This window comes from Dama dama, chromosome 18 (genome assembly GCF_033118175.1).
Source record: "Dama dama isolate Ldn47 chromosome 18, ASM3311817v1, whole genome shotgun sequence".
NCBI classification, from domain to species: Eukaryota; Metazoa; Chordata; class Mammalia; order Artiodactyla; family Cervidae; genus Dama; species Dama dama.
Window position 1 is genome coordinate 24,906,914 of NC_083698.1, and position 27,624 is coordinate 24,934,537.

The window sequence follows — 27,624 nt, forward strand, 5'->3', positions numbered from 1 at the left end:
AGTGGTCATGTATGGATGTGAGAGTTGGACTATAAAGAAAGCTGAGCACCAAAGAATTGATGCTGTTGAACTGTGGTGTTGGAGAAGACTGTTGAGAGTCCCTTGGACTGCAAGGAGATCCAACCAGTCCATCCTAAAGGAGACAAGTCCTGGGTGTTCACTGGAAGGACTGATGTTGAAGCTGAAACTCCAATACTTTGGCCACCTGATGCAAAAGCTGACTCACTGGAAAAGACCCTGATGCTGGGAAAGATTGAGGGCAGGAGGAGAAGGGGACGACAGAGGACGAGATGACTGGATGGCATCATCGACTCGATGGACATGGGTTTGGGTGGACTCCAGGAGTTGGTGATGGACAGGGAGGCCTGGCGTGCTGCGGTTCATGGGGTCGCAAAGAGTTGGACACGACTGAGCAACTGAACTGAACTGTCTTGAATAAATCATTCTCACATGGAAGAAGTTATGGTTTCCAGTTTCTTTTAAATGATATAACAACTAAGGACATTTGTAAACAAATCTGAACGCAGAGTAAGAGTCTTTCAAGGCTCTTCACCAGTATTTTGGAGTTGTCTTTTGCACACCTAATTCAATTGCAATCTATTTAGCAACTTGCTCTGAGTAAATTCCAAAGCAAGTGACCTCATTTTCACAGGAACTACCCTGTCATACTCATATTGCTTCAAAATAGGTAGGAGTAAATTAAATTATATGATTATAATAAAAAGTATAACCAGGGTACACAGGTTCAGAAACAAATACAACTTCCTTTTTTAACACACTCAATTGTCTTGCTCCTCTAAAGCATCCATGTTCAGCTCACACCACAGACTTTATATGAAACTATTATATGAAACTTTCTTTGCCCAAGAATCTATTAATACAAGTGACTTTTGATAAGTTTAAATCTCAAAAAGTGGGAACAGAAAAGGGCAGAAGTACAAGAAAGTAGTCTACTAGCCTAGCTTTAATGCAACGGGCTTGAGTCAGTATGTCGTACAAAAGGAATAGACTGGCTAACTAAAGAGAATTTATACTACAGTAGTCCAGAACTGGTACCATTCCAAAAAGAGTTTACAATTTTTTGACAATACTCACACACACAGAAATAAGCAGAAGTTAAGTGCTATGTCATAAGTCAAAAAAGATTTTAAAAATTTGATGAATGAGGACTATCATTGATGAATGAGTACCATTTAACAGGGAAAGTAAGGATATAGGAACAAGCGAAAGAAGGGAATGAGCATGATCAACCCCAGAGTCATCACATAGACTTGCCTAACTAAAGAAGTGGGTGACTACTGGGCAGTAGAGGCAATCTTCACACACTTGGCAGAACACTGTCCTGGAAAAGGTCCTTTATATCAAAATGAAAACAGTCAAAATTGATCTTCCCACAGAAACAATCCTATGATTAATGTTTCATTCCTGAAGCTGTATTATTTTTTCACAGGAATGATTACTAAGATATTATTTTAAAACATTAAGAATGACACAGTATATTGCATAGTATATACACTGCATAGTATTCGTGTTTGTATATGTGTGAATATATATCAAAAGTCATACACACTTATCACATATAAAGGCTTTTTAAGTGTATATTCATCAATAAGGGTAATATAATAACCAACTGCATAAAATACAATAATATGCATTAATCTCCTAAATGAGGTCTTTTACCTTCTAAAGAAGAAATATCAGACTTTTTTTTTTAAAAACCACTATCAAAATTCCTAGTTTTACTGGGTAGATTTTGACAAGCATCTTTGAAGACATTTTTAGAAGTTCTATTCCACTAGATTTTTTGATCACCTGACTCACAGCCATCTTTTGCCGAAAGTGAGTGACCTATCTGTAAAAGAAAAAAATTCCTTCCTTGAGTCACTGAATCAGGCAGTTAACCCCCTCAGAATTCACTATCATAAAGGATATACTCTTTAAAATACATAAACCTTTACATGTTTCCATCCTTAAGAGTTCTTGAGGGAGTATTTTGTTAGCATCAAAAGCTTCAGCCTAAAATTGAATTTGAGCAATATTTTAAAAGCAAAGAATTGCAAACTTGCTTCTAAATCCATTTAAAGACTCTCCCTTCTTCCAGTCTCAATTTGCTCATAAATGTTTCAAGTTACCATAACCACTTCCCTAGAGCATCTTTGCTTCCCTTTTAAAAACTACTTCAAGAATTTAGTTATAAGGACTGAGTATAAAATAATTAAACTGATTTTTTCACAACATTCCTAAATTTACATTAAACTCATGATCACTCTCTACCATCATCCTCAAAAATACATGGAGAATTACTCTTTCACAGGAGCTAAATCGGCCACCACGAGGACACAAGTTTCACTGCTCTGTGGTTACTAGTCTGCTCCCTTCCCTCAGCTGCACCTCCTCCCGCCGTGTGCTGCAGCAGGCGTGCGTGCTAAGTCGCTTCAGTCAAGTCCGACTCTTTGTTATCCTATGGACTGCAGCCCGCCAGGCTCTTCTGTACATGGGATTTGCTTCCCTAGAGGATCTTCCTGACCAAGGGACCGAATCCATGTCTCTGGCACCTCCTGCATTAGCAGGTGGGCTCTTTACCTCTAGCTCCACCTGGGAAGCCCCACGTGCTGCAGGGGGAGAGCCAAATAAGCACATCTCTCTCCTAACCCACATGCAGTGACTTTATGCTCACAGCTTAAAATCAACCACGGTGGGAACTTAAAGTACAAAACTACAAATTTACTGTTTTTAGTATTCTATAGAGAAGAGCAGTAGTTTAGATAATCAAGTAAAAAACTGTCAAGTTTCATTGATAACAAAACTGCTTGACTATAGGGAAAAGATTGGTCTAGTTAATATCCTAAATGTTTGAAGTCTTGCATCCTTTCTGACCACGCAGCAATGTAATGAGGTTTAAATATAGTTTATCTTCATCCTAGTCTAAGATTTACTACCAGTAAAACAGCAGACCATAGAAGTACTTTAATCCCAAAGTAAATTAAATCTAAAAAAATAACTCTCCAAATCGTATTCAAAATGTGGGGTGTGATAGAGAATGTGAGTGTTTTGAAGAGGAGATATGAGTGAAGGCAAACAAATCAAGATTAGTACCAACCATATCAGGGAATCTCAGTATTTCAGAACTGAAAGAGATCTGAAAGAATTACCACAAACCCTTATAATCACAGGGCCAAAAACGTAAATTACTTATTCCAGATTAGTTACTGAGATAAAGGTTTCGTTAAAACAAAAACAGGATTCCTGAGTTTCAATTCAGTTTATCTGCTACACCTTGAACTACACGAAATCTTCTGACTCATAAAAGTTATAAACGAATTGGTAGAGATGGAGAAAAACCCGGGCCTGCAGTTTTACACAGCCAGAGGGTGGAAATGGTGCTCAGTGAACTCCAACCCCACGTAAGAAACCCATCCAGTTCTACATCTTGGGCGCCAATGCTTCAAAGAGGACAACAATGCAGAAGTTCTAAAGAACTTCAATCTCCAAATATAAAGAAAAACTTAAGAGAGAAGAACACACATAAAGCACACTCACCTATTTTAGAGGTTGAGCATAAAGAATGCAGAGCTGGGAGCCTTAAACTACATGAAAAAAAAAAAAATAACCTGGGGCTAAGTGTGCATCTTAAGCATAATGTTAAGTACTAAAAATTAAATTCATGTTATTAAGTATTTTAACAAAGAAGGTTTTCAGTAAAATTTATCTGATAAATGAAACATTCGTAGACCTAACAAACAGTGAAATACATTAAATTCTGTGGGAAAAATTTACCAAGAAGTCATAAGTGGAAACTCAATTAACAATCTATTGAGTATTGACTATACCATTATGTACAAAAACAACTATATTTAAGCACTAATTTCAAGATAACTTCCCAAGGAAGTAAGGATACAATGGTTGTCTGTACAAAACATGTCATATATAGCTGAAAAAAAGGATTTTTTAAATTTATGTGCTCATAATAATATAAAAAACAGAAAAACAGGAAAATAAATTTAGTTGAAAAAAGTCATCCTAGATATATTTTTTTTTAGTGCTGAGCACCAAATGTTCCTGTCTTGGGCTACAAGAATAATGCATGCCTGTTTTGTAAAATGTCATTTCTTTCTTTAGATTTTTCTATATCAGCTATAAATTAGCCATAAATCCACAATCCAAAGATCACTGTTAATATTTTACTATTTTTTTCTTACTATTTGCTATGCTCACATATTTACAACTTTTAACACACCTAAAATCATACAACTTCTTTGTATGAGTTTTATTCCAATATTTTTCCTATTTCTTGAATAATATGTCTGAGTATTTTAATGGATGCAAACTCTTTCTCTAAAGAGCCAAACAGCAACGGTTTCAGGCTTTGCAGGCCACATCATCTCAGTCAGTTCTGCCACTATAGCACAAAAGCAGCCATGGACAAAATACAAACAAATGAGCATGACTGTCCAATAAAACTGTATTTAAAACCAGGAAGCAATACAGTACAGTCAACAATAGCCTAGTTTTAACACAGGGAAAAGCTCTGAAAGACAGTCTCTGTGCAAGATATACAAATAATTAATTAGCACAAGAAAAGATGTTTAATATCATTAGCCATCAGGAAAAGGTAAATCAAAACCATAATGAAATACCACTTCAGACCAAAGAGAATGACTTTAATCAAAGGCCAGACAATAGCAAGTACAGGCAAAGAGGCGGAGAAACTGGAACACTCATACATTGCTGGCAGGAATGGGCAGCCACTCTTAAAAGTTTGCAGTTCCTCAAAAGATTAAACAGAGTTACCATACAACCCAGAAATTTCATTCCAAGGTATACATCTAAGAGAAACGAAAACATCAAGTCTACACAAACATGTACATGAATGCTCATAGGAGCATGCTTTATAAAAACCAAAAAATAGACACAACCCCAATGTTTACCAATTGATGAATGGATAAACAAAACATGGTGTGTCCACACAATGGAAAATTATTCAGCAATGAAAAGGAATGAGTAATAATATATGCTACAACAAGGATGAAGATTGAGGGCAGGAGGAGAAGGGGACAACAGAGGACGAGATGGTTGGATGGTATCACTGACTCAGTGGAGATGAGTTTAAGCAAACTCCAGGAGTTGGTGATGGACAGGGAGGCCTGGCGTGCTGTGGTCCATGGGGTTGCAAAGGGTTGGACACAACTGAGCGACTGAACTGAACTGAACAACAAGGATGAACCTTGAAAACATTACAAGTGAAAGAAGCTAGTCACAAAAGATCATATATTATATTATTTCATTCACGTAAAATGTCAATAAAGACAGAAAAAATATATAGTTGACTACCTAGAGGTAGAAGCCTTGTGGGGGATACGGGGAGAGACTGATTAGTGGATACCAGGTTTCTTGGAAGGGCATGAAAACATTCTTAAACTAACTGTGATAAAGGCTGCACAGCTCTGAGTTCACTGAGAGCCGACAACTTACAGTGGGTGAACAGTATGGTACATGAGTTACAAAAATATACAGTTAACCACTAACCTCCACCTCTACTCACCCATTCTTGAAGTCCAGTTTTGGCCTCAATCCACATCAGGTTTTGATCAGGTACTCTGGTCCATTCTATCTCTAGATCAAATCCTTTAAATACCACCCAAATAACCACTTTCTCTTCATTTCATGTGTTTTAATTTTGTTTCCTCTGCCCTTCCCCCTCAAAAAACAATGAAGCTAAGAAGACAAGAGAATCTGTGTGCATATATTCCCAGGAATGTAAGAAATAACAAAAACAACAAGAAAGAAGTTAACATTCACTGAATACATATTATGTGCCAGATTCCTATGGTGTTTTACATGTTCTTTTCTCTCATATAATTATTACAACAACCCTATGAGAAAATTACCTCATTTTACTGATGCTGAGATTGAGGCACAGAAAGCTAAATAACTTGCTCAAAAAATCATTTATTGGTTGACAAATATTTTATGAAATATTTCATGCATCTCATCTCATTTGCCCCTCACAACTCACGAGTTTGCGACAAACACGTATCAGTATCGCTATTTTACAGATAAGTTAGGAAATTTTCTAAGTATACTGTAACTTAATGGTGCAGGTAGAATTACAATACAGATCTTGTAGGGCTTTCTCTCCAATGTCATGCGATCTTATTTGAAGAAAGAAAAATAAAAATATGTGGGATATCACAGATTCAACCCCTAAAGCTCCAGCCTAATGCCCAGGTTCCACAGAGAACTAGAGAGTTCCCTGAGAAGGTTTCCTTCCCCAAACTGCTACTAGAAATAGGTACTAAGTAAGGTTAGGATGACGTGTTATCATTACAATCTCATATCTGATGCCATTTAATCTTAACAACAACCTGATAAGCAGACACAGGTTATCACTAGATGCAAAGAATTTATGTTTCTTATCCATTCAAGGTCATGTTGTTTAGTTACTAAGTCACCTCTGACTTCTTGTGACCCATGTCGCCAGGTTCTTGTGACCCATGTCGCCAGGTTCCTCTGTCCATGGGATTTCCCAAGCAAGAGTACTAGAATGGGTTGCCTTTCCTTCTCCAGAGGATCTTCCCAACCCAGGGATCAAACCCCCATCTCCCACACTGGCAGGTGGATTTTTTACTGCTGCACCACCAATGCCATAGAGCTTAATAAATAACAGAACTAAAGCTCAAAACCAGAACTTCAGACTCTACATATACCCTTCCCCTCCTGTTCTAACAAAATTAGCATTTTGTTTGATGCTGATATTCTGTGATTGTTTCCTCAAGGCACCAAATAAATATGAACACTAGAATTTGGTGGTTCTAAATCTTTCTGGGGTTCACAGGCCCTTTTTGAAAATAAAATCTATGGAACCACTCAAAAGGAAAAAAAAAAAAGCACAGAAAATTTTGGGGCTTCATGGGACTCTGGTTAAAAACTCTATACAAGATTGAAATTTCAAAGAGAGAAGAGATATAACATATGCTTTACAGTGCACAGCTGACAAGAATAAGAATTTAAGAAGTATTCAAGTAATGATTATAAGCACTTAATTTTCTTGATATTCTCATTGGAAATACTCAAGGAGCCACTGTGAAGACATATATTTTAGTATGGCTTTACTAGAAAAAGCCAATGAAAGACAAAAATAAAGTCATTCATTGAGAAGGCACAAACATTAACTGAGCTTCACTATATGCTACAGACTTTATATCATATCCTTTTTAGCCTGAAAGCAGTCTCAAAAGAAACATTATCAGCTTTTTATGAATAAGGAAACGAAAGCTAGAGAGGCTGATTAATTTGCCCCATAACTTAAGGCCAACAACCAAGCAAAGGCATAATTCAGATCAGTCTAGGATGGAAGAAACTTGGTTCTTCCTATAATCACCCAACATTTAGCTTGAAAGCACAGAATGTTAGTAGAGAAGGAAATGGCAACCCATTCCAGTATTCTTGCCTGGAGAGTCCCATGGACAGAGGGGCCTGGTGGGCTACAGTCCATGGGGTCGCAAAAGAGTTGGATATGACTGAGCAACTGAACAATAATAGAATGCTAGAGAAGCGGGAAAAAAAACTATGACAGGAAGTTTAAAGAAAAGGTAGTTAGAAGATCAAAGACCAGGCAAAGCACTGCAGTGATATGACAGAAAGGTGGGAGAAATGAAGATGAATCATCTAGATCACAATATACCTGGTAGGGACTGGGGGACAGAATAGTGACTGTTAAGAACGATTCTAATTCTTACGCTGCCCCCAAGTGAACAGATACTCTTGGACTAACTGTTTAATCTTTCTGGAATTTAGCTTCCTCATCTGTGAAATTGTGGATGATGGGTGACATAAAAACTTAAATTTCTAAATTTCTTCACAATTTTAAAAACATTTTCACATGAACAATTTCCGTTACACTCTACCGACCAGGGATTTTTGCTTCATTCACTGCTGTATCCGCAGCATCTGGCTGAGGCAAAGTAGACACAAAATACGAGTTAACAGAACACATGAATTTGCTCCAGACCAAAACCCTGTGAGGAATGCAGTATAGGACAGGTATTTATTATGCTTATTTCACACATGAGAAAAACCAAAATCCAAAAAATTTAGAATACTTGCTCACAGTCCCACAGCTAAATGAGAGAAGAAGATACAAACTCCCTCAAGTCTTCCAATTACTAGTTCAAAATTCTTTCTAGGTCTAAAATTTTTTATATTTTAATTTTAATATAATCTCAAGCAGTCACACAAAAGAATAATGAACTCTTCTTATTCCCATCTTTGCAGAGAAGAGGAAAAAAGTCATTAGAAAGGTGTTACTATAAAAAGCAGTGACCAACGGATTCAGAATAATGATCTTAAACAATACCTAACATGCAATAATGTTACATATATGAACTATATAAGGACATAAAATCCAATTTCTGACTTCTTTGATTATATGTTAGTATATTTTCTATATTCCACAGTGAGTCTACACTCATAATTATGGTTGGCTACTTTCCAAATGCTTGCTATTAATCATAAAAGAGAAGGGGCTCCAATCTACCTAAGGTTAAAATTCAAACTATGAAACCTACTGCAGCCTGCCTCAGTGACCGGAGGCAGAGGAATTCATCTCCCACTCTAAACCTTAGGATCAACTGAATTATAAAAGAAAAGTCTTGACAGGGCAGCATGAGCTGGAAATATCTATTCAGACAGAAACAGAAACAAAATAACAGCCCTAGGGCAAAGCCCTACTCTCCAAGACTCTCAGAAGCACAAAAGTGCATTTCAAGAACCTAAGTGGGGGAGAAGACGGGCTGGCTCGAGAATAACACCTTCAGACTTGAGAACCTACTTGTGACACAGCAATGTAGCCTCCTGCCTTGAGGCCACAAGCTTGTAGGAAAATCACTGCATGTACTGGGTAGAAAAATCTTTTATTAAAAAAAAAAGAGAAGATAGCAAACTTACCCGAAGATAAAATCCTTTCTTTCAAACGTAAATAATTTCTGCAAATGAAATGGCCTCTCTGAAAATCAAGTCGTTTAAATACAAGGATACAGACCAAAATATTTAGGCAGTATATAAGGGGGCGTTTGTAAACTGAGAATTTTAGTATATCTCAGAAAAGTCTCTTAAAGGAATCTCATGAAAATATACTTCTCTTCTGAAAGTAAATAAATAAACTGAATATTCTCCACCGACTGCTCCTCTGAGTTCTAAGAGGACTCCATTAGGTGTGTGCCTAAGATAAGCGGGCGGTGGCACTCAGCTCTTCTCACAGCACTGAATAAAGCAGACTATCGTGGGTAACGGGAACCTCGGGGAGCCCCAGTCCACACTGCCCCCAGAACCACCGCCGCGGACGGCTACAAGGTGGTGCTGACCCCACACAGGAAGGGTACACGGACCTGGAGGACGGCTTCACTGGCTGGTGAGAAGCCAACATGAGCACTGTGGGCGTCAGGAGGTGAAGCACAACAGGCAGGTGCTACAAGGTACTGGTTACGAGCGTGGCATCTGCTTCACCACGTGCAGAAGCAAGCAACGGGGACTCTCTGGACAACACTGGATGCCACTACTGTGGCTGCCAGTAGTGCAGACTTAGCCTCAACAAGGCAGATGTTGCTGCCAAGCAGGATGAAGCCAAGTAAAGATCTGGAGGTGCTGTGATGTTCTATCATCTCAGTGTAGCCTGACCATCCCTTCAACAGCAACACCCGTTAGTAAGACTGCAGGTATGCAGACCTCAATAACCATCAGCTACCCTCCTGTGAAAGTCTGAAGGACACTACTGCCAGAGTACTGCCCCTTTGGAATGAAAAAATAGTTCCCCAGAGGGAGGAGGGGGAGAGGGTAGTGAATACATCCCTTAGCATCAGGCTTCAGGGCATGGTCAGCCCTCTGGAGGGGCTCTCTGAAGAGGCTATCGTGGAGTTGCACCTGCCTCCTGGTATTCCCACTGGACAAGAACTTGCAGCCCATCAAGCCCATGCAGTTCCTGGGAAATGAAGAGCCCATGTGTGGCATCATGGAGGCTGTGGCTGCCCAGAGCAAGGCCGATTAAGTGAAGCCAAACAAGGACACCTTGCTTTCCCCAGGACATGCGCCCTGCCACTCCATTCCTCTGCACCTCTTCCCTGCAAGTCTGTGGGCATCTAAAGTTGTATCTCCAGATGTGGATCAGTGGCTCCTAATTTTGCTCTAGCCATTTCGTCTCTTGCTCCCACTCATTTCATACAGTCTAGTCAGAACAGCACCTATGGGGCATGGGTTCTCAGTCCAAGCCAAAGAAAGACTTATTCTAGAGGGTGGAAACGCAGTAACTCTGGGATTTTTTTGTTAATGCTTTGTTTATTACTAAAGCCCTGCTTGAGTAGGAGATTGGCAGGAACCATGCTAAGGTGTGACCAATAAGAAGGAACAAGCTAGCTTATTTGTGTTGCCAGAAGCTAGTCCTATACTATTCTGTGGCCAGGTAACTGTCAAAGAGACTCTAGTTATTCCATAGAAGACAAATGTAAACTGCATGGGGTTCAAACAAATATTCCCTCTGTTACTCCAGAGGAAACGACTCTAGAATATTGAGATCCATCCTGTTTATGTGTTCACATTTACTTTTACCACACACAGAGACATACAAATATATATATATATATATACACAAACACACACACACCCCACATACACTGCATCTGTATTTGCACATATTTATGTATTTCATGTATTATTTATATACATATTAATATTAAAAACGCCAACAATAACAAAAACCCTCTGATGTTTCTAGTGGTCGGTTGGCATCAGAATACAAATCATTCCTTACACCAACCTGAGACAAGCTCCTTAATGTCTAAGGTACAGGACCTGATCCTGCCTTACTATTTTATGACAATGAGACACCTCCTAATCATGTCCAAGAGTGTCTTTCACCGCCAGATTTCTGAATCATGTTCCAACAGTCTGGCCCTGCCACCCTGGTTCAGTATTTACTTTGAGTTTAACTATACTAAATCTTATTTCCAGAACAATATAAAGAATGATATTGCAATTTAAAAAAAAAAAGGAGTATCTGGGTAAGAGGGGGAAAAGTATTATCAATAAATGGGATGAAAGACTCTGAACTGTCACATGATTGGACAATTGGGTCCTGAGGAAGAAACTGAAATACAGACTTAGAAAACAGGGATTAGTCGAGATAAACATTCTGCAGTTGTAAAACAGTAAAGGTTTTTCAGGGCTCTAGTTTCATAAACTAAGAGTTATCCCACAATAACAATCCACTGCTCTACTTACCTTGGAGTAACCAATTTTCTCCTTCCATTTAAAAGGTATTTTCCCTATTGATACAAACAATATTTAAATTTTCCTGCAGAAATACAATGCAGTGACCTTACCTAGTAGCAAACTGAATGAGTGCATTCTGAAGAGTCTGCCTAATTTCAAGAAGAAAAGATTCATCATCACTTAGTGTATAATACCAATACTGGACATAATCCCTCAAGGAAAACTGGATAACCTAAAACAAAAATACAGGAAAAAAATACAGTGTTTAAGGGTTTAAAAAGTAACAGTGGCAAACTAAAACCTAAAAGGATTATTTGAAATTTTCATTTATTCTCTACCTAATAAATTATGGTAGTAAATAACTGTCTTCATTATAAGAGCATCAATATGCTAAAAAGCATTTCAAAAAATTTTAAGTTATTTTGGTAGCCCAATTCATCCACTGACCAACTTTTTTTTTTAATTAAAGAATTATCAATGGTGAGGCCCTACCCAAATTCAGGTTAAAGACGGAGCTTGCAGAAACATTAATTTCCAATGTTAAAATACAATGAAAAGTTTTAGTTTGATGGAATGAGATGCAAAATAACATCAAGAGATCCTAATAATCTTGAAAAAAATGTTTTGAGAGTATAATCAGATTCACTGCAGTCAAATGACAAAAATGACATAATTCACTTAATTCTAATACCAGTGATAGTGCCAACAGCATTGTTACCCATTAAATGGCAAATAATACAATGTAATGTGTAATTTTTCTGCAAATCAGATAAACTAAATAAGGGTTTGTCTATAAAATGATATTTAGAATTTTAAGGTACACATTATTTGCAATAGTCATATAACTGAACATCAATGAAAATATTTTGGGAGAGAATAATTACAGTTCTTAAAATATTTTTGAATGAAGCCAGTAATATCCATTTTAAAAAGTAACAAAATTAGTAGGAAAAACGTCCGACTTACCAAACCACTAGCTTAGTCATCAGCTGAAGAGCAAAAATTTTTGAAGAGCAACATTTTAACTCTTAAAACAATTAGGAACACTATCAGATGTCAGTAAAAATTTTTTTTCTCAATGCAAATTCAACCAAAAGGCTTTAATATAAAGCAAACACATATAAATAAGCTCATAAATAAGGCAGCAAGTTTACATAGAGAATCCAAGAACAGCATTATAACGAATTTCCAGCATATTACATAAACAGCAAAATTATTTCTTAGTATTTCAAGAGAAATGCACCCAGCACACAATATATGGAATTCAAATACCACATACTGAAACTCACTTGCTGGAGAGGTTCATCAATTATATTGGCACCTGTCAATCTTCTATCAATCTTTATAGTTCTGGCTTCCCGTTTCATTTCTTCTAAGCACTGAAAGGAAATCATAATGTTTTATTGCATAGTTTCTTGATTCAAAATCTCTAGAGTTTATTTCTAACTAAATATTCATTGTAACATCCCTGTCATTATCTTCAAGCTAATAAATAACCTTATTTCTTGAGACTCAGGTATCAAGCAAACACTGTCTCAAATTAACAAAACTAGATATCCTCAGAAACAATAATCAGCAAACATTATTTATAATGTGAGAAACTGAAAATATCAGGTATACTGTTGTCATATTTCAATGAAAATTTAAAACCATAAATGAGTTTTTCAGGTGAGCAAATTAATAATGGTCTTTATTAAACACACCCCCATTTCCTCCTCCTCCCTCCCAGCCCAAAGGAGTATACCAGCTGCCAAATTAACATATTTTTAATTAATTTTTACTGAGGGATGGTTCTCAGCAACTAAAAACTTAATTTCTTTTTGTCCGTAGTTTTCAGAAAGATAAGTGACCTGGAAATACGGTAAAAAGTAGTAGGATACTCTTTAATTAATACAAACCAGGGCTTCCCTGGTGGCTCAGCGGTAAAGAATACAACTGCCAATGCAGGAGACACAGATTTGATCCCTGATCTGGGAGGATTCCACATGATGCAAAGCAGCTAAGCCCATGCGCCGTAACTGCTGAGCCTGTGCTCTGGAGCCGGAGAGCCGCAACCACTGAGACAAAACGCTGCAATTACTGAAGCTCAAGCACTCCAGAGCACACGGGCTGTGCAACAAGAGAAGCTGGACACTGAGAAGCCCGCACGCAACCACCAGGAAGCAGCCCCCACGTGCCACAACTAGAGAAAAGCCTACGCAGCACAAAGAGCCAGCAGAGTCATAAAGAGATAACAAAATTTTTTACAAGGCACAAATGCATATTAAAAACATATGTTTCAAGTTATCCCATGCAACCTCTAAGATTTTTTCACAAAATATACTTATAAATCATTTTAGAAAAAGCAAATCAAAATCACTATTTGTACCATATACCAAAAAATAGATCATAAAGATTTAACCAATTTTGATTATGATTTATTGCTGTTTATTTTTTTTTATTTATTGCTGTTTAAAATCACAATTCTTAAAATATTTTGCATCATCCTCTCTATGTACCATTCAAATGAATAGAAACTATGGATGGCTAAGAAATGATTCAAAAAGAAAAGGCAAAAAAAAATCAAACAATCCAAATGAAAAATGGACAGAAGACCTTAATAGACATTTCTTCAAGAAGACATACAAATGGCCAGTAGGCACATGAAAGGATGCTCAACATCCCTAATTATCAAAGAAATGCAAATAAAAACTACAATGAGGTACTACCCACCTTAAACCGGTCAGAATGACCATCACTGAAGTCTACAAATAACAAATCCTGGAGAGGGTGTGGGGAAAGGGGAACCCTCCTACACTGTTAGTAGGAATGTAAGTTGATGTTGCCACTATGGAAAACAGTATGGAGGTTCCTCAGAGAACTAAAATTAGAGCTACAATATGATCCAGCAATCCCATCCCTGGGCATATACGTGGACAAAACTGCAATTCAAGAAGATGCATGCACCTCTACGTTCACAGCGGCACTATTCACAACAGCCAAGACATGGAAACAACCTAAATGTCCACCAACAGCTAAGCAAAAGGGATGTGTGTGTGTGTGTGTGTGTGTGTGTGTGTGTGTGTGTTCACAATAGCCAAGACATGGAAACAAACTAAATGTCCACCAACAGCTAAGCAAAAGGGGTGTGTGTGTGTGTGTGTGTGTGTGTTCACAATAGCCAAGACATGGAAACAAACTAAATGTCCACCAACAGCTAAGCAAAAGGGGTGTGTGTGTGTGTGTGTGTGTGTGTGTGTGTGTGTGTGTGTTCACAATAGCCAAGACATGGAAACAAACTAAATGTCCACCAACAGCTAAGCAAAAGGGGTGTGTGTGTGTGTGTGTGTGTGTGTGTGTGTGTGTGTGTGTGTGTGTTCACAATAGCCAAGACATGGAAACAAACTAAATGTCCACCAACAGCTAAGCAAAAGGGGTGTGTGTGTGTGTGTGTGTGTGTGTGTGTGTGTATTCACAATAGCCAAGACATGGAAACAAACTAAATGTCCACCAACAGCTAAGCAAAAGGGGTGTGTGTGTGTGTGTGTGTGTGTGTGTGTGTATTCACAATAGCCAAAGACATGGAAACAAACTAAATGTTCACCAACAACTAAACAAAAGGGGTGTGTGTGTGTGTGTGTGTGTAGAGTACAGACTACTTCTCAGCCATAGAAAAGAATGACATTTGCAGCAACATGGATGTGACTAGAGATTATCATCCTAAACACCCATCAACAGCTAAATAAAAGATACGTGTGTGTGTGTGTAGTATTCTATACAACAATACTACTCAGCCATAAAAAAGAATGACATAATGCCATTTGCAGCAACATGGATGTGACTAGAGATTATCATACTAAATGAAGTAAGTCAGAAAGAGAAAGACATATACCATATGGTATCACTTATATGTGGAATCTAATATATGGCACAAATGAACCTATCTATGAACCAGAATGATAGACACAGAGAACAGATCTGTGGTTGCCAAGAGGGAAGAGGGGAAGGAGAGGGAATGAGTGGGAGTTTTGGGTTAGACGATGCAAACTATTACACTTAGAATGGATAAACAACAAGGTCCTACTGTATAGCACAGGGAACTGCATCAAACCTGGGATAAACCATAATGGAAAAGAACATTTAAAAAAAGAATGCATGTCTGTGTGTAACTGAGTCACTTCGCTGTACCGCAGAAATTAATACAACACTGTAAGACAACTATACTTCAATTAAAAAAGAAAAGATTCATTACCTCAAAAAGATTTGTGAGCAAATTCAGAGAAAACACATTAACAGGAGTTTTAAAGGGGGTAGAGGTAGGTTTCAGAGATTATTTTAAAGGTTACACTAAGTATTAGAAAAACTGTGTTTACTTATCAATATGAAAGTCTTATTAGCATATAATGGACATGCTAATAATTATAAAATTTAGTTACTGGCATTGACTCCAGACCATTTTCTTCGCTTCATACAAGAAAAATCATTACAATCCCACAATAACAACTGAAGGCAATGCGAATCTGAAGCCTACATCTAGTATGGAATTCCAATTTTATTTATATAGTACAATATTTGAAAAAAAAGAAAAATTGCAACATGAAAGATATAAAATCGAGCTTGAGTTAATCAAATTATAGAAACAGCACAGCCTAACTGCAAGCTCTACTTTTCAAGTGAGTTTAAGAAAAAGTGCCCATTTTCCCCACTCTGGTTCCTTTGCATTTACTTCATTCAAAACAGTACAATCACTGACATTTCAGTAATTGACAATGACATGATGCTGTAATGCATTAAAATTCTATGTTAAGACAGCAGGAAAAGATTCCAAATTTTTATCTTTTCCTCAAATTTGCATGTTCACTTTTAAACATCCAACATGCATTTTCTAAGCCTGATTTCTCATAAATTTATAGTGAGCATTAGTGAACTATAGGGAAATGTGCCAAGCCATATAAAGGCAATCACATTATCACATAATCACACACAGCAGGACTTCAAGGTTTTACATTCCTTTACCCTTCTTACCTTAGGAATCCCAGTTGATGTTGGAGGGAGAAATGAATGTTCACACTGCTCTAGGTACTTTTCTGAGTTTGTTTTTCCAAACAGGAGAGTAACGACAAAACCCCTGAAAGAAATTTAATTACAGATACAAAACAAAATTTCACTATAATTTAACACACATTTTTCTGATTTAATAGATGGCTGATCATGCACTAAAAAGTCAGTTTGTGACTTTGGCAAGGCAAGGAATTGACGGGTTTTGTTAAGTTTTGAAGTTTAAAAAAACCATAAACATTTTGTGAATTTATACAATAATGCCTTTACAAGTTTTCATTCAATATTATTTTATGAGAATCTCAGGCAACATTTTCAAACTTTAGGATAATAAGCCTTCATTAATTAAGCAGGCAAGCTAATAACCAAGGATAAAGACAAATGAGATCTATTTCTATACATCTGTTAACTAATTAAAGAGAGAGGTAACTTGCCACTAGGAAAATAAACAAAGGCTATGCAGGAAAAAGATGATCCAATTTATAATGCATTTGAAGTAAGTCTGGAATTTAAAAAGAAACATAAATATATCCCAAAAAGCTATTTTTAAAACAATTATGGAGTCAAACTAAGATAAATACTGGTTTAGAACTACTTTAAGTGTTGATTAAATGCTATCAGTATTTCCTACATTTAAAATTGACCAAATAAATAGAAGCACTACTGAGTAGACAGGAAATCCATAAAAGAAAATTAAATTTTAATTTTATAATGATTGATAGTAATCTTACAATGATTGAAAGAGTATAGTGACAAGAAGAGAACAGTGAAAAATTAAACATAGTCAGCCTCAGCTACTGAAAGGAAGATTTTCAAGGTCCTCTGCTTTTTGTGGCTATCTGCTCCATCACTGCTCTTCAGCATAGGGAGGCGGGTGGAGAAACATATACACTCAAGTCAACTTATGGCCTCAATTCTGTTTCTTTTCTAAAAGGCTGGCCACAGAATTATAAGTAAATTTCACATATCTGTGTTGTATCAAACATTATTACCAAGAATCAAGTTGGTCTTGTATTTCAGTTTTACCTAGACACAATAAAATGCTTATATTACATTAACAATGTATTTCTAAAAACATTATCACAAACCAGACTGATAAAATGTGCACCTTTGCCCACAGTGTGACAGTAGGAAAGAAAGCTAAGAACAGTCTGATCTTAGAACCTAATTCATAGCTTCAGCCTTGAGGTTTAAGAAAAAACAGGTGCTGTAGAAAATTGCATGACCAAACATAATGGAATGCTATTAAATAACCCACACTGTTATTTAAAGTATCCTAAAATAACAATCCAAAAGGCAAAAAGAAAAAACATCAAAACTTCTAGTGGTTTTCTTTCCAAAGGTTTTCTTTACGTTACAAAATAAGTGATTAGCTTTGACTATAAGCAGAATGTATACATTATCAACACTGTATACAGGTAAATTGCAGAACTCAAAAACTTAAAGTTTGACTAGCCAAAACCATCCCCAATAAAAAAAAACACCTGGCAGTTTCCAAAAGAAAATGTATTAATTCTCCTCTGACTTGCATGTTAAGTAGACAAAAGAACAAAAACATATTTTTTAACTTTACATAAGAAAAAAAAACATTAAAACTAAGATGACCTTCAGTTATATTATTTTACTTATATACTTTTATTTATATTATTTTATAAACTATAATAATTATTTTACTTAATATATACAAAAGCCTGCTTTTGCTTTTGAAATTCATAAGGCATTAAACTATATAAAGCTACATTAAACAAAGGACCATCGTTCTTCACAATGAGAGCCAAAATAAGAAAGATTTTTGACTCAGGAATTATAATACTCATTGACTGTAACTGAGTAACCTGGGAATGCTCAATTAGCTGATCCTGAGATGCTTTGGGGATGCTTGTTAGTATATACATTGAAGTCCCCTTACTGTGGCAGCAAGTTTCAGTGAGATCAATAATTTGGAACAGAATAACAGATCAATTTATGACATTAAATGAACTTGGAATTTCAGACCCTTTCATGTGCCTTCATGTTTAATCCAGAGTTTTTAGTGGTTCTTCCACAGCCTATCTATATCTCGCCTTATCTAAAAAATTTCAGAACTTCAACAAAAGTATTTAAAAATTTTACAGAACACCAAAAAGAATTAAAAATTCTTAACTTCTCAAATTATACAAAGAAGTTTATATCACCATAAACTGAAATTTATTTTTGACTATAACTACCCCTACTGCTGGTACAAATCATAACTATCAATACTTTCATTTCTATAGGTATCTTAATTTTATTATTTTTAACTTTGGTAAAAATAATTAGAAAAAAAAGCATTCACAAAGCATACTGCCATTTCTCATGGTCATTCTTCTTTTCTTATTGAGGTCTCACAGTCATGTTTCCATTCTGAACAACTGAACATGACATAACTATAAAATTATCATTGAGAATACTTACCCACCCACAAAGCAGAGGATATAAAATGCCAAATAAAATATTACAAAGGGTCCAAATGTTATTAGAGAAAGGACAATGCCAAGGCTTCCCCATCCCCATATGGATAGACTGGTCTGAAATAAAGCAGGAAAAAAATCTTTTTAATAAATAAATAACTTTTCATAGGAACTAGAAAAGAACCAACAAAACTTTTTCATAGTTTATATTTTTTTCCTTTTAAGCATTTCACAGTACTGTTTCAGTAATTTTAAAAATATTTACTTTTGAAAATATATTACTGGAAATTTATCTCCAACAATATATCAAATCTATAAGTAGAAATAAATTTACAGTATATCCGCAGTGTTTTTAAAAATCCACTGGGAAAATAAATGAGAAAGAAAAAGTTACATAAACTCTTGAATGATATATTTGCATGAGAAGTGATAAAGTACTTATAATAAAAACATTTATATATTTATATATGCAATAGCATGTATAAAAGGTACAGACTTTACTTGTTTAGAATACTCTTTTTTAAAAATATAGCATGAGACTTTAAAAATTAAAATCTCAAGGTAAGAAATCCATCTCTCACTGAAAATTATCATATTTTTCTTTTGCTCAAATCGTGTGTAGAGATTTGTAAAATTATAATTACACAACTTACAGTTACCAAAATTTACCATGAGTACAACAAATCATCTCTAAAAATTCTCCATCTTTATAAACAAATCCTATTTCGTTTAGAAATACACTGTATTATCTATTAAAAACATTCATTTTGTTGATGGCAAACTGGATTCTAGCAATTCATTATGAGTAAAATAAATGTATTCAGTTCAACAAGTTCCTACATCCATTTGCCTTGTACTGTGAGGTATACAAAGGATGTATTTGTCCCACTCCTGCCATCAAGGAGCACAGAGAAGAATGTCTTACAGGAATGAAACAATTAGACACTGAACCAAAAGAAAACAATAAATAGCAATAGAAACCAAAGAAAATAATAGAAAATATGCTAAACTGAACAAAATTAATGACCAAAAAACTATGGAACAAACAATAAGTACTATGGATTATGAAAGAAAGTTTTACTTATTTATTCATTCACCAGTCATTGATTGCTTCCTCTGTGCTCTAAGTTCAAAGTGCTGGGGATATCACAAGGAATAAGACATTCTAATAAGGGAAGAACAACAAGCACACACTCATGAATTTACATACCTTCATAAGTTTACATTCCAGAATAAAAAAAGACAAAGAAGTAAATACATTTAGTGAAAGAGGAGAGTGAAAAAGCTAGCTTAAAACTCAACATTCAAAAAATTAAGATCATGGCATCCGGTCCCATCACTTTATGGCAAACAGAAGGGGGAAAAGAGGAAACAGTGATAGATTTTATTTTCTTGGGCTCCAAAATCACTGCAGACAGTGACTGCAGCCATGGAATTAAAAGACGCTTGCTCCCTGGAAGGAAAGCGATGACAAACCTAGACAGCGTATTAAAAAGCAGAGACATCACTTGGCTGACAAAGGTCTATATAGTCAAAGCTATGGTTTTTCCAGTAGTGTACAAATGAGAGTTGAAATATAAAGAAGGCTAAGGGCCAAAGAATTGATATTTTCAAATTCTGGTGCTGGAGAAGACTCCTGAGAGTCCTTTGGAATTCAAGGAGACTAAACCAGTCAACCCTAAAGGAAATCAACCCTGAATATTCATTGAAAGGACTGATGCTGAAGCTCCAATACCTTGGTCACCTGATGCAAAGAGCTGATTCGCAGGAAAAGACCCCAATGCTGGGAAAGATTGAGGGCAGGAGGAAAAGGGGGCGAGATGGTTGGATGGCATCACTGACTCAATGGACATGAGTTTGAGCAAGCTTCTGGAGTTGGTGATGGACAGGGAAGCCTGGTTAACTGCAGTCCATAGGGTTGCAAAGAGTCAGACACAACTCAATGACTAAACAACAACAAAATTAGTATCAGATGAGGATGAAGGCTATGGAGGAAAATAAAGCAATTATGACTGGTCTAAGAAGCTTTCAATGATCAACTAACACATGAACAGAATCTTGGATAAGATTTAAGGAGAATTTATACTAGTCTTCCTATCCCCAAATAGTACTTTTCCATTTATCCATATCTTCTTTTATATCCCTCAGTAAAGGGCTTTTTTATTTTTTCTTCTACTTTAAGGCCTACACAACTCTACTTCATTCATACTTTTATTACCTTTTCCCCTCACCCTGGCCACTCGTCTTTTTAACCAGACGACAATGCCTGTTGATGAAGTTTCTACTCTGCCTTCCTGATCAGCTCCTTGAATCAGCTGGGGATACTACTGCACCTATAGAAGTGGGTCTTCCCTGACCTCTTTTTTTTTCTGTCAAAATTCATTTTTATATATAGAAAATAAAAACTTATTCCAGCTGTTATACTTAAAGTTGCTAATAAACAATTTTTAATCACTAGCTAATAATCCTATTTTAACCAAAACAATGAAACTGTGGCTTTAAAAAAAAGTATTTAGCACCATTTGCTAAATGGCCTTTCAGACCATTTAGCATAGGCCTTTCAGACTTTGTTCTTCAAGTTTCTGAAACTTTCCTGTCTGTAAAGTACAGGAACTGCTAAGCTACATGAGGAACCCTCTCTGGGACAACCAACGAGAAGGTTAAGTGGTCAGTAAACATTCAGCCTGGTGACGTGGGCTGTACAAGATCCCACCCTCTCCACTCCAGCTCAGGAGGGACCCGCCTCCACACACTGAGGTATGAGGAGCCCCACCGTTAGTAGCTGGAAAGACCAGTTTTAACAGCAAGTAATAGTAAATCTCTGGCACAGAGGCTACTGTCTTTAACATCCTATGATTTTAGTAAATTCTATAAATAGCTTGGATTTAGTTCAATTTATTCTGAAATGAAACACACTTAATAAGGTTAAACTACTCTGCTAGGTAAGTGTCTGCTGGTTTAGTGTCCTTACAGAATATAAAAACATAATCCATGTAGGTAAGTCATAGTCTTAAAGTATACTTAGAATACTGCATTATTTAAATCAAAGTCTAACAAAATGTCTACAGATAGAAGCAGCTAATGAAACCAAAACCAAAGTTATGATGAAGGAGACTCCTTCACTTGAAGCTGTGTCGCTTAGAAAACTCAAAGCCATTCAAGGGTGGTGAAGGCAGCACCTTTAGATGATTTCAATCAGGACCAGAAGAGTCCACAGAAGTGTTCCAAAGACTCTTATGCAAAAGGATGCCAAATTTTCTGCATCAGTGAGCAGCAGTGTCCATCAGAACTTTCTAATAACTCAAAGACAAAGGCAAGTCCAACTTGATCAGATGTCAAAGGAATGGAAAGTGGACTCTCAGGTCACCCTGAGAGCTTCTGCTGGCTTTTTACTATATGCTCTTCACCAGTGTGAGTCAGGTGGACTTCTGCAGGAGAAGTGTTTGGTGGCCAGGACCTCTTTTGAGCATTTCTTCCTAACTGGAATACACAACAGATAAGGAAGAGGGATTCTCAGGTAACACTAGTAGTAAAGAACACACCTGCCAAAGCAAGAGTCAAAAGAGAAACAGGTTCGATCCCTGGGTCAGGAAGATCCTCTGGAGGAGGAAACGGCAATCCACTCCAGTATTCTTGCCTGGAAAATCGCACAGACAGAGGAACCAGGAGGGCTACAGAACATAGGGCTGCAAAGAGTCAGATACGACTGACGCAAGCACAGCATAAGGAACAGGGGAGGTAATATATGGAAGCTACTCTGTCCAGCTCAAAATGAGTTAATTAAGCCCATATATGCATTCAAGAAGACCATGGATCCTCTAGCTGTGGACAGTGGCTGATGTGGTCATCCAGAATCGACACTGTGGACCACAGCAGTGTTTTCCTATACAGCTCCAAAAACCCTGGAGATTCACTGGATCCAATGGCCCATAGATAAAATGCATGGGAATGGAAACAGACAGAGCTCCCACCAGCATCTTCTGAACTTCTTTCTTCCTCTGACTGATGTACTCCAAGAGACTATCAATAACCACAGTCCCATCATTGTCACATATCCCTGCCCACATGTCCCAAAGCTCACGCCCAGAGGGGTGGGTGTACAGCCTGAAGACTGGCTGAGATCTCAAGAGAATACGAAGTAGTTCATCAGCTACGTGAGCAAGGGTGACAGCATGCCTCCATCTCTGAGAAGTCTTTGGAGAAGGAGAGGACAGTCTTAGGAAATAAACCTCCATTTGAAAAAAAGAAACTCTAGATGGTAAGCAGACCAGACCAATTCCGCTTGAACTTACACAGCAGCTCCTGAGCAACAATATCCCTAACAATCATGAGACAACAGGTTGATCCGATGGTTCTGAAGTCCCAGATGCCTCATAGCACCTTCACGATGCTGGCCTGCTTGAATACGGAACAGTGATGTGGTCTCGGTTTGCTGCTGAGGCCAAAGGCTAGGAAATTGAGGGCAATCACGCAATGAAACCTGAGGGTCAGACCTTCTGAAATTTTGTACCAATCATAGCTGGATGTTGGAAAGCCATGTAAAACCACGACTATCTCTGGACCCCCGACCACATCCCATGGAGAAGATCCCATGGTAGAAGATTCGAAGTCCCTTGAGAGTAAGAAATTTGCCTGATGACTTCCATGAGTAAAGAGCAGGTGAAAGCTGGGGGCGGAGGGAAGGGACTGCAGACACGCCACAAGCAGGGCCAACAGCCAACAGCCCCACTGGACCTACCACTACTTCATCCTGGTTCAGGTAAGACCTAGGCTACAAGACTCCATGTTTGGGGAACCAGGCTGTGCCTCCCCTGACTTCTACCTAAGAGCTAAAAGTAGACCATGGTGGCTTAGAAGTACAGAGCGTTTCAGTTCCTCTGACAACACTTCCGCAGAACACCCAGTTACCTGATCCATACTACAGCACGCGAGATGGCCAACTACAAGAAAAAGATGCTATTTCAACCCAGATCCACTCAAATAAGTCACTTTGCACAGACTTTCCTGAAAAGAATTCTTATGAACTCTCAAGAAAGCCAAACCAGACCATGAGCCAGATAATTTATCCAATCTACCTTCTTCAATGAGATTTGACCCAATATTAGCAATACTACTCCTTCTTTACAAAGTTATATTTATGCTTGCTAGCCAGTTTTCAAAGCTAAACAACTTACCGATTAACAACTCACAACTTAAGTAAGTTAACAACTTACTATTCAGAGGTTTTAAAAATGAAACCAAGCAAAATGGCTGTCTCCGGAGATGACGGAAGGGAAGGCAGCAGGCAACTGGAGGACAATACGCAAGGGGCTTCTCAAACAGTACTCAAATATTCTGGTTTTTAACGAGGCATTTGCTTTAAACAGTATAAACATGTTTTCCATCTGTTTGAATATCAATTCAAGAAGTTTAAAAATTAAAGAGATTTTCAAAAAAGAAACATAATTATATAATCTGGGAAAGATTACTAACTCAATTATTTAACACAAAGAGATGCTCAACTGTCTAAAAACTCAAATTTTCAGAATCTTACAAGTCTCTTCCTACTTATTGGAAAATGGTTAGCAAAAGTCATCAAAAGACAAACTCTTAATTCATTCATTTGACAAATATTTGTGAATACCTACAATGTGCCAAACGCTAGTGAGTTAACAGTAAACAAAACAGACATTACTGTCACATGAAAAAAAAAATCTACAGAAGACCCTTCCCTCAATTAAGTTTGAGAGAAGTTTCTATATTCCAGGGACTAATAAAATTAAACATTTCAAATCAAGTAAGTCAAGTGCACATGTCTGTGGTTAATCTTATAATATTTAACTTCAACTATTATATGATTCAATGAAACATGAGTACAGAGAACTGTCCAAAATTAAGGAAGTTTTTTTTTTTCAAGGAAGTTTTATGATATATTTAGGGTTCCCATTTATATGTTTGGCTAATATAATCTTATTATCCAGCGAGATTAAGAAAAATATTTCATCTAAAACCATTCAAAATTTTTTGAGTTCTGATTATTTTCTTACATGACACAGGATGATACAATTTAGGACAGTTCTGTACTACATCAGAAATTTTTTACAAATTCAGAATGGAAGCCAAAGAACAGAAATAAATCCACGTAACAGTGATTTTTATTAAAATAATACTTTTCATTAAAATTACTATTTTCTTCTCCAAACACAATAACAACACTGAAATATCCATATGTCTGCTTCCCTAAGATAATCAACACACCAACTGTGAGATGGAAGAAACATCCAAGATCATCTCCTGCAGTACTTCTCAAACTTTAAGGATCTAAAATGCAGGTTCTTAAAATGCAAATTCTGGTCCATTATGTCTGGGATGGGGTTTGTGATAGCTTCACTTCTAATAATTTACCAGAACTGTTCAGAACTAAGAACAATTATATATTTATAATGCTACCGAAATTAATCCCTAAGTCCACAAAACCTCACTCACAATTCCAGAACCTCTGAAAAACAAAATTGTACCAAGCATTCTACTTACGTACGTCATGTCCTCCTCAGAACAAAAACCTTACTCACAATTCCAGAACCTCTGAAAAACAAAATTGTACCAAGCATTCTACTTACGTACTTCATGTCCTCCTCAGAACAACTTAAGAAGTAATCAAGAAGATAATATAGCACAGTGCTCAAAAAACATGAACTCTGGAGTTAAACTGAATAAAAATCTAACTTTCATTATTTATTAACTGTGTAACCACTCCATGCCTTCATTTCTTCATCTATGTTGTGTGGTTTTTCTGGGTAGTAAATGAGTCTATGCTCTAGCGCAGGCATCCCTAACCTCTGGGATCTAATGCCTAATAATCTGAGATGGAGCTAATGTAACAATAATAAAAATACACAATAAAGGTAACGCACTTGAATCATCCCAAACCCATCCCCCTTCTCCCTGGTCCATGAAAAATCATAATCCATGAAATGGGTCCCTGGTGCCAAAAAGGTTGGAGACCACTGGTCTAGTGGTCAATTTTAGCTTAATCACTATTATTATTTCTAGTTTAACAACAGAGAAACTAAAGTACAGAGATTTTTTAAAAATGGTCCAAGGTCACACAGCTATTAAGAGTAAGAGTGGGATTTGATTCTATTCAAATCCTGACTCCTAAGGAACCTTAAATTTTTCAGTTGACAACTGCCTGAAGTTAAAAGTCACAGTAAGAAAAAAAAAAAATTAAAATCATAAGTGAGCGGTTTCTTTTATTTAATTAATCAGCTTAATATGCCTCCCAAGAAATTACAGTCAGAAAACTACTTGAAATGAATGCAATAAATTCCTGATTTGAGTATAAAGTACCTAAATATAAAGTATAAGTTTTATTAGACAATCAGTTCATCCACATATTCCTTACATAAATAATGGAAATAATTTTGGTTTCAAGGGTATCAGTTTACTAGCATGCATACATCAGTTATACATATCAGTTTGGCCTTGAGCAGAGAGACACACAAAGACATAAAAAATGACCCCTGCTGCCAAGATGCTTAAGAATCAAGAAGTGACAATGTAAAAAGTCTTATATGCCTCCTGACAGTAGAAAGCATACGGAAGTAACTTACATTGTAGTATTTCATGTCTATTAACTCATACTACCATTTATCTCATTTGATCCTCATCACAGACTTCTATGATAGGAAAGGTAGCATAATACAGTACTAAAAACAGAATCAGAAATTACAGGTTCCAGTTTGCCACTAAAGTTTTGTGTAACCTCTGCAAAATCACTAACCTCTCTGATTCAGAATTCACACTAGCACAATCAAGGAGCTGAGCTGTGAAACCATCTCTCAAGTCAAGTCCATCGAAGGCACACTGATTAGGTAACTTTGATGTAGAGCCAGGCGTAAACTCTCCTGGTTACATGTGGAGAGTAGGGCTAAGTGGAAACAGCTATTTTCGATCACAGGAATAACAGACTGTCAGAGTTTCCAGAGAATGGACTTTGGACTCTCCTAAGGAACCAGAAATCAAATTGCCAAAATCTGTTGGATCATCGAAAAAGCAAGAGAGTTCCAGAAAACCACCTACTTCTGCTTTATTAACTATGTCAAAACCTTTGACTGTGGATTACAACAAACTGTGGAAAATTCTTCAAGAGGTGGGAATACCAGACCATCTGACATGTCTCCTGAGAAACCTGTACACAGGTCAAGAAGCAACAGTTAGAACTGGACATGGAACAACAGACTGGTTCCAAATCAGGAAAGGAGTACATCAAGGCTGTATATTGTCACCCTGCTTATTTAACTTATATGCAAAGTACATCATGAGAAACGCTGGGCTGGAGGAAGCACAAGCTGGAATCAAGATTGCTGGAAGAAATATCAATAACCTCAGATATGCAGATGACACCACTCTTACGGCAGAAAGCGAAGAAGAACTAAAGAGCCTTTTGATGAAAGTCAAAGAGGAGTGTGAAAAAGTTGGCTTAAAGCTCAACATTCAGAAAACTAAGATCATGGCATCCGGCCCCATTACCTCAGGGCATACAGACGGGGAAACAATGAAACAGTGACAGACTTTATATTTTTGGGCTCCAAAATCACTGCAGATAGTGATTGCAGCCATGAAATTAAAAGATGATTTCTCCTTGGAAGGAAAGTTATGACCAACCTAGACAGCATATTAAAAAGCAGAGACGTTACTTTGCCAACAAAGGTCTGTCTAGTTAAAGCTGTGGTTCCAGTAGTCATGTATGGATGTGAGAGTTGGACTGTGAAGAAAGCTGAGTGCCGAAGAATTGATGCTTTTGAACTGTGGTGTTGGAGAAGACTCTTGAGATTCCCTTGGACTGCAAGGAGATCCAACCAGTCCATATTAAAGAAAATCAGTCCTGGATATTCATTGGAAGGACTGATGCTGA

At 37.0% G+C, this 27,624-nt stretch overlaps 1 protein-coding gene and 2 pseudogenes across 4 annotated transcripts in view; 1 reads left to right on the top strand and 2 right to left on the bottom strand.

Moving 5' to 3' along the window:
* Window positions 1-27,624, bottom strand: part of SNX13 (sorting nexin 13) — a 138,890-nt gene that overhangs the window by 74,286 nt on the left and 36,980 nt on the right. For 3 of the 4 annotated variants that reach the window (XM_061165028.1, XM_061165027.1, XM_061165029.1), the window contains exons 2-5: window positions 18,733-18,845; window positions 16,267-16,369; window positions 12,552-12,641; window positions 11,373-11,494 (exon numbers count right to left, since the gene is read on the bottom strand). In XM_061165028.1, coding sequence (XP_061021011.1) covers window positions 11,373-11,494; window positions 12,552-12,641; window positions 16,267-16,369; window positions 18,733-18,845 — 428 coding nt within the window. The remainder of the gene's footprint in view (window positions 1-11,372; window positions 11,495-12,551; window positions 12,642-16,266; window positions 16,370-18,732; window positions 18,846-27,624) is intronic. The other variant, XM_061165030.1, reaches the window with a different exon arrangement.
* Window positions 9,365-10,902, top strand: LOC133072693 (phosphoglycerate mutase 1-like; annotated as a pseudogene).
* On the bottom strand, window positions 21,728-23,391 carry LOC133072766 (mesoderm-specific transcript homolog protein-like; annotated as a pseudogene).